This window comes from Cynocephalus volans, chromosome 10, assembly GCF_027409185.1.
Source record: "Cynocephalus volans isolate mCynVol1 chromosome 10, mCynVol1.pri, whole genome shotgun sequence".
Taxonomy (NCBI): domain Eukaryota; kingdom Metazoa; phylum Chordata; class Mammalia; order Dermoptera; family Cynocephalidae; genus Cynocephalus; species Cynocephalus volans.
The window spans coordinates 93,271,164-93,277,168 of record NC_084469.1 but is presented as its reverse complement, the minus strand read 5'-3'; the positions used below and the strand labels follow the sequence as shown (position 1 = coordinate 93,277,168).

The 6,005-nt window shown below is 63.8% G+C and overlaps 1 protein-coding gene across 2 annotated transcripts; it reads left to right on the top strand.

Moving 5' to 3' along the window:
* The first annotated feature begins 2,653 nt into the window (after positions 1–2,653).
* GPX4 (glutathione peroxidase 4) lies at positions 2,654–5,022 on the top strand. 2 transcript variants are annotated; one of them, XM_063110839.1, is made up of 7 exons: positions 2,654–2,785; positions 3,747–3,841; positions 3,931–4,075; positions 4,226–4,377; positions 4,486–4,510; positions 4,624–4,683; positions 4,758–5,022. In XM_063110839.1, exons 1-7 carry the CDS (start codon positions 2,693–2,695, stop codon positions 4,788–4,790), a joined length of 603 nt encoding a protein of 200 aa, XP_062966909.1. In that variant the 5' UTR covers positions 2,654–2,692; the 3' UTR covers positions 4,791–5,022. The 2 variants fall into 2 exon arrangements, with proteins under 2 accessions (XP_062966909.1, XP_062966910.1); XM_063110840.1 differs by lacking the exon at positions 2,654–2,785 and adding an exon at positions 3,276–3,494.
* The last annotated feature ends 983 nt before the right edge of the window (positions 5,023–6,005 follow it).

Below are 6,005 nucleotides of genomic sequence, written 5' to 3'. Positions count from 1 at the left end.
TCACGGGAGGACAGGAATTGGATATGTGGTACAGATGCCAAGGGGAGCAGAGGCCGATGTTGGGGAGGGACAGGGGCCAGGAGTGGGTTTTCAGATGGGAGAAAGGGCATCTGTGTTGCTGGAGTAATGACCACGGAGGGGAGGGGGCACATGGAGACAGGCTGGGCTGGTAACAGGCAGGAGAGCCCAGGTGTGTCCCAGGGGTGTGCGGCAGGTGGACACAGCAGTGGTTGTGGGTGGATGTTGGGGTTATCTTGCTCTGGGCAGTAGGAGGCAGGAAAGGGGGTGTGGGAAAGGGGAAGGACGAGCACTCCTGGGGGTGTGTGGGCTCTGGGGAGTCCTGCCAGTGACTGTGTGGCCTCAGGGTTTCCTCGCCAGCAGCCCTCAGCGCCAGGACACAGGAGTGGCACCTGCTGCTCACAACCCCACTATGCTGCATTGCCCGGCAGAGCCCGAGGCCCAGAAATCAAGCCACGATCCACACCCAGGGCGGGTGGGAAGGTACGACGGGGCAGCCGCCATGGAAAACAGGCGGGTGGTTGCTCAGTGACAAATAATCCAGATCCAGTCCCGGCCAGCCGCCAAAAAAAAACAAAGTATTGTCCTGGGACCCAGCAATTCCACTCCTGGGTATACACACAGAGAAATAAAAACACACGCCCACGTGAAAACTTGTACAGCACTGCAAAGCCAAAATGTGCAAACAAGCCAAGCATCCAGCTACTGACGGATAAACACAGTGTGGTCCCTCCACGTACTGGAATATTCTTTACATATTCACAAGGAGTGAGAGGGCCAGCCCGTGGCTCACTCAGGAGAGTGTGGTGCTGACAACACCAAGGCCACGGGTTCGGATCCCATATAGGGATGGCCGGTTCGCTCACTGGCTGAGCGTGGTGCTGACAACACCAAGTCAAGGGTTAAGATCCCCTTACTGGTCATCTTTAAAAAAAAAAAACAACCAAAAAAACCCACAAAAGGAATGAGGCTTTGACACACGCTACAAAGTGTATTTTATCTCAATTTGAAACACTTTTTTCTTTTTTTTGGCAGCTTGTTTGTACGAGGGGTGGTGTTGTCAGCACGACATTCTTCCAAGTGAGCCACTAGTCAGCCCCCCAAAACTTTTTTTTTTTTTTTAAAGATGACCGGTAAGGGGATCTCAACCCTTGGCTTGGTGTTGTCAGCACCACGCTCAGCCAGTGAGCAAACCGGCCATCCCTATATAGGATCCGAACCCGTGGCCTTGGTGTTAGCAGCACCGCACTCTACTGAGTGAGCCACGGGCCGGCCTCCCCCAAAACTTTTTAAACAAGAAATTAGGCCCTGTCCTACTCCTTCCTGGAGGCAGTGGCCGCTTAGGAAAGGCCTCTGGCAACACTGCTCCTTTGCCGGGGGACAGACAGGGTATCCTCTCTGGAGCTTTAGGAGTACCCCAGGACTCCATTTCACCATTTGTAAAATGGGATCACTCTGGGAAAAGCTGTGAAACCCCAAGCACAAATCCCTCCCAGAGCCTGGGACACCATTCCCCAGTCCTGCGACCGGCAGCTCCAGCCCCATTCTGCTCTGATCACCACTGGCACGAAGTCAGGAGCGAGGTCATCTCTCCCCCAGGTGTGCCCCAGCAGGGTGGCGCCCTTAGCTGTTTTTTGGCAACCCTGAAATAAATCACTTTCAGTCACATGTTAACGACATTATGGAAAACAACTCAAGAAAAAGTGGAATCAGGTGAGCCTTCCCAAGGGCATGAACAGAGCCGCCAGTGTGTGACTGTGTCACCCAGCACTGCCAGGGCGGGAGAAAATGGGGGTGGGGGAGGGGACGCTGAGGACTCGCCTCTGGTGTCCGGCCTGGAGCAAAGCCGCGTGAACACGCTCATGCAAGACAGGGACTGCAGCAGGTCTGGGTCTGGGGCTCGTGGGTTCCCCAGTATGACTCCAGCCCCAAGAGTCCTGGCCCCCGCCTGCCTCTGCAGAAATGCTCCTTGGAGGGTCAGAGACGTGGCCAGAGGTTGACAGCGACGCCCAAAGTCAAAGGTCCCGCCCATGCAAAGGTCAACACCCGATTCTGCTTGGGGACGGGGAGGGGGAGGGGGGCTGTGGAACGTCCTGACTCAGTTCCCAAGAGGTTTCTGCCAAAACTGAAAGACACTGTTGCAGCGTGAGAAGTGGGAGGAACACCCTCCAGGCGTTTATCTTTCAGGCACACACCTGCGCGCCCGCCGGCGTCGCGCTGTCCCCGGGAGGTGCGACCCCGGGGCCGAGTTAACCCCCTCCCCACCCCGTCCAGTGCCACGTGCTCCTCGTACAAGCAGCTGCGGCCGATCCTCTGCAAGGATCGCGGCGAAGACGGGTTTGAGACAGTTTTCTCCAGGGGTCAGCCGCCGGGATAAACTGCGCGCAGCCTCGCAACACGCCGCCCGCGTGGACACGGCCCCCGCCCGCCCGTCGGCGAGCATGCGCAGTCACCGACGGCAACAAACCCGCAAGCCCAGCCCAGCCCGCCCCTCCCCCCGGCCTCCCATTGGCTAGAGCGGCCACGCGCCCGCAGCGCCGACGAGGTCAACCAATGAGGGCAAGGATGGGCGTGGCCGAGGGCGGGGAGGAGAGGCGGGCTCGCGCGCGGCCATTGGTCGGCTCAACGAGGGGAGGAGCCGTAGGCTCCAGCCCGCGCCGCTGCCGCCGCCGAGATGAGCTTCGGCCGCCTGAGCCGCCTGAGCCGCCTGCTGAAGCCGGCGCTTCTCTGCGGGGCCCTGGCCGCGCCTGGCCTGGCCGGCACCATGGTGAGCGGGCGCCGCGCTTGGCGCCAGGCCGGGGACCGTTGGGGCAGGCGCGCGGGACCCTCAGGGCGCGGCGAGCTTGGGCGGGGGGCGTCCGGTCGGCGTCGACCCCTCCCCCAACATCTCCCCCGGGAAGGGGCCCGGACGCGGGTGACCGCGCTGGGTTACTGCGCGCGCGAGCCGGGACCTGGGTCGGGGGGCGGTGTCCGGGACGAGTGGGGCAGGGCTGGGCCGTTGGGGTCGCGACCTCCGGCCGGGCAGGGACTGCTGCGCCGGGTCAGCCGGTGGGCGCCTAGGGGGTGGGGACGTCGCGCGCTGGCGCCCTGGCGTGGCCGGCTGAGCGGGGGCGGCCGAGGGCTGGAAATCCCGGGTCACGCGACCCGCGCTGCGCCCCCCCCCCTGCGCGCGCGGTGCGTCACAGTCCGGCGGCCCGGGCGCTCTGGCTACGGGCCCTTTGTTCCCGGTCGCGCCTCCTGGAGGGCACGGACGCGGCCGAGGACGGGCGGGCATGGGCCGCGCAGGCGCTGGCTCCCCGCGGCGTCGCCGGCCGCGGTACCGGAACCTGGGCGGGCAGCGGCGCCGAGCTCCCCGGCCGCGCAAGACTCGAGCGTGCCCGCGCAGGAAGGCGCGCCCCCGTCGGAAGGCGCCTTGTTGCGACACCCGGGGGCAGGCGGCGCCGGAGACAGTCGGATTCCCTGAATGGAAGGACCCGGTGCGCGCGGGGCTCCCCTCCCCCCATGGGACTTTGCGGGGTCCCCTAAAATGGCCCAGCGGCGCAGGGAGGTGTGCGCATTTGAGGAGGAGCCGTCACCTTGCATGGTTTTCCGGGCCCCAGGGCCGTGGTTTCCTCGCCCCGGTCCGCCTGGGACTTCTTTCTCCCCTGCGGACCCCGGGCTGTCGAGGGGGCCGGGTGGCGGCGGGCTGCGTTCCAGCTCCGCCGCGCTCAGCCCCCGTTGCCTTGCAGTGCGCGGCCCGCGATGACTGGCGCTGTGCGCGCTCCATGCACGAGTTCTCAGCCAAGGACATCGACGGGCACATGGTTTCCCTGGACAAGTACCGGTGGGTACCTGCCCGGCCTGCCCGGTGCGGGGTCTGAGCCATGGGAGGGGAGGCCCTGGCCTGCCTGACCACCGCCGACCCCTTTCCAGGGGTTTCGTGTGCATCGTCACCAACGTAGCCTCACAATGAGGCAAAACCGATGTAAACTATACTCAGCTTGTCGACCTGCACGCCCGATACGCTGAGTGCGGTTTACGGATCCTGGCCTTCCCCTGCAACCAGTTCGGGAAGCAGGTGCGTGGCCGCCCCGTGTCCCCGGGCCCCGACCCCGCAGAGGCTGGGATGGAGACGAGGCAAGGGGAGACAGCGTGTTGGGGGGGGCACCGGGACTGGGCGGTGTCCAGGCCCCCTGCCCGCTCACCAGGACGCTTCGGGTTGCCGCAGGAGCCAGGGAGTAACGCTGAGATCAAAGACTTCGCCGCCGGCTACAATGTCAAGTTCGATATGTACAGCAAGATCTGCGTGAACGGGGATGACGCGCACCCACTGTGGAAGTGGATGAAGATCCAGCCCAAGGGGAAGGGCATGCTGGGAAAGTGCGTGGCCCTGGGGGCGGGGGGTCGCCGGCCGGGGGGTCTCCGGGCCCGGGGGGGGGGGGGGGGGGCTGCCGCGGGTTTCCTCATGCCCTTGTGCTTGTTTTACAGTGCCATCAAGTGGAACTTCACCAAGGTAAGGGGCCGTGGGGAGGTGGGAGAAGAGCTGGGGCCAGGGCCACGTCCAGGGCAGCGCCCCTCCTGCTGCCCCCCGTTCCTCATGGTGGCCTGCTCTTCTCTCCCTGGCAGTTCCTCATTGACAAGAACGGCTGCGTGGTGAAGCGGTACGGCCCCATGGAGGAGCCCCTGGTAGGTACCTCTTGGGTGGGGGTGGGGTGGGGACAGGGGAAGAGGCCACTCCTGACCCACCTCTTGCCCCACAGGTAATAGAGAAGGACCTGCCCTGCTATTTCTAGCTCCACAAGCGTGTGCCCCCTGCCCGAGCTTCCCGTCTGTGGCCCCCTCTCCCCCTGGAACCTTCCACCCGGCACAATGACAGTCTGTCTGCAAACCAGCCTGCTGGTGGGGCAGACCCGAGAACCTGGCGTGCACCCCCTGCCGGAGGAAGGTCCCGCGGCCCAGCTCACTGGGGCTCGGTGCTCCCCCAACCCCTGGCTACCTTGTGGGAATAAAACATACAGATTGGTCTGCTGCGTTCGCCTGCCTGCAGGGGTGGCGAGGCGGGCTGGGGGCTGTTTGTCCTGGTCACTGCTGGTTCAGGGCCCGTACATGTGTGGTGTTAGCTACCCAGGCTGGGGTAGGATGGGGGGGTGGAACTCACTCCACTTGGGGTTCAGAGAACTGTGCCTGCCCCTGTGTGCTGGGCTGCAGCTCCAATCTGGGTCAGCTGGGCACGGGGCCTAGCTCCTACCCTCTCATCCCCGCCTGCTGGGTTTGGACAGAGCCTGGCCATGGGCAGGGCTTTTCCTAGAGAAGATAATTCTCCTAAGTCAGTGTTCTTCCTGGCCCAGGGCCATAACTGAGCAAGCAGCTCTTGCAAGCCTGCAGAGGCACATGAGTGGGAGGGGCTGGGGCGGGCTCACCAGCCAGTCTGGTCTGGCGGGGTGGACACAGATCAGGGTGCCCATATGGCAGAGGCCCCCCTCAGATTGCCAGTACCCCCAGGGTGTTCCAGAAGCTGGAGGTGGGGGTACTGCAGGGTAGAGGGAAGGGGCTTGGGAGGCCTATGGCCCTCCCCAACTGGCAACATCCAGGTAATGGGTCCTGAGAGCCCACCCCAGTGGCCTTCAGCTGCTTTGCTGGGGATTCCTGCCCACTTTCCCCCTCCCAGGCTTCCCACCTTGTGGCCTTGGACTGAAGTGTCCCCCGCAAGTTCTGCCTGAGGCCTGGTGCTCCCCACTGCTTCCGGGAGAAAGTGGCTGGCCTTGGCCTTCCAGACCTAGCCCTCGAGGTCCTGGGCTGTCCCTCCTGCAGGAACCAACACCCCTCAGGAAACCCTGGGAGGAAACTGAGGCACAGAGGCCCGGTCCTGAAGCAGAGGCTCCACAGATCGGGTTCCAGAGTGCCACCATGAAAGTCCTGGTTCTGGGTCCTAGGTCCTGGCACAGACCATCCAGAGGCAGCTGTCCCTAGATGCTGGGGTGGGCAGTCACCAGCACAGGAGTGGGAAT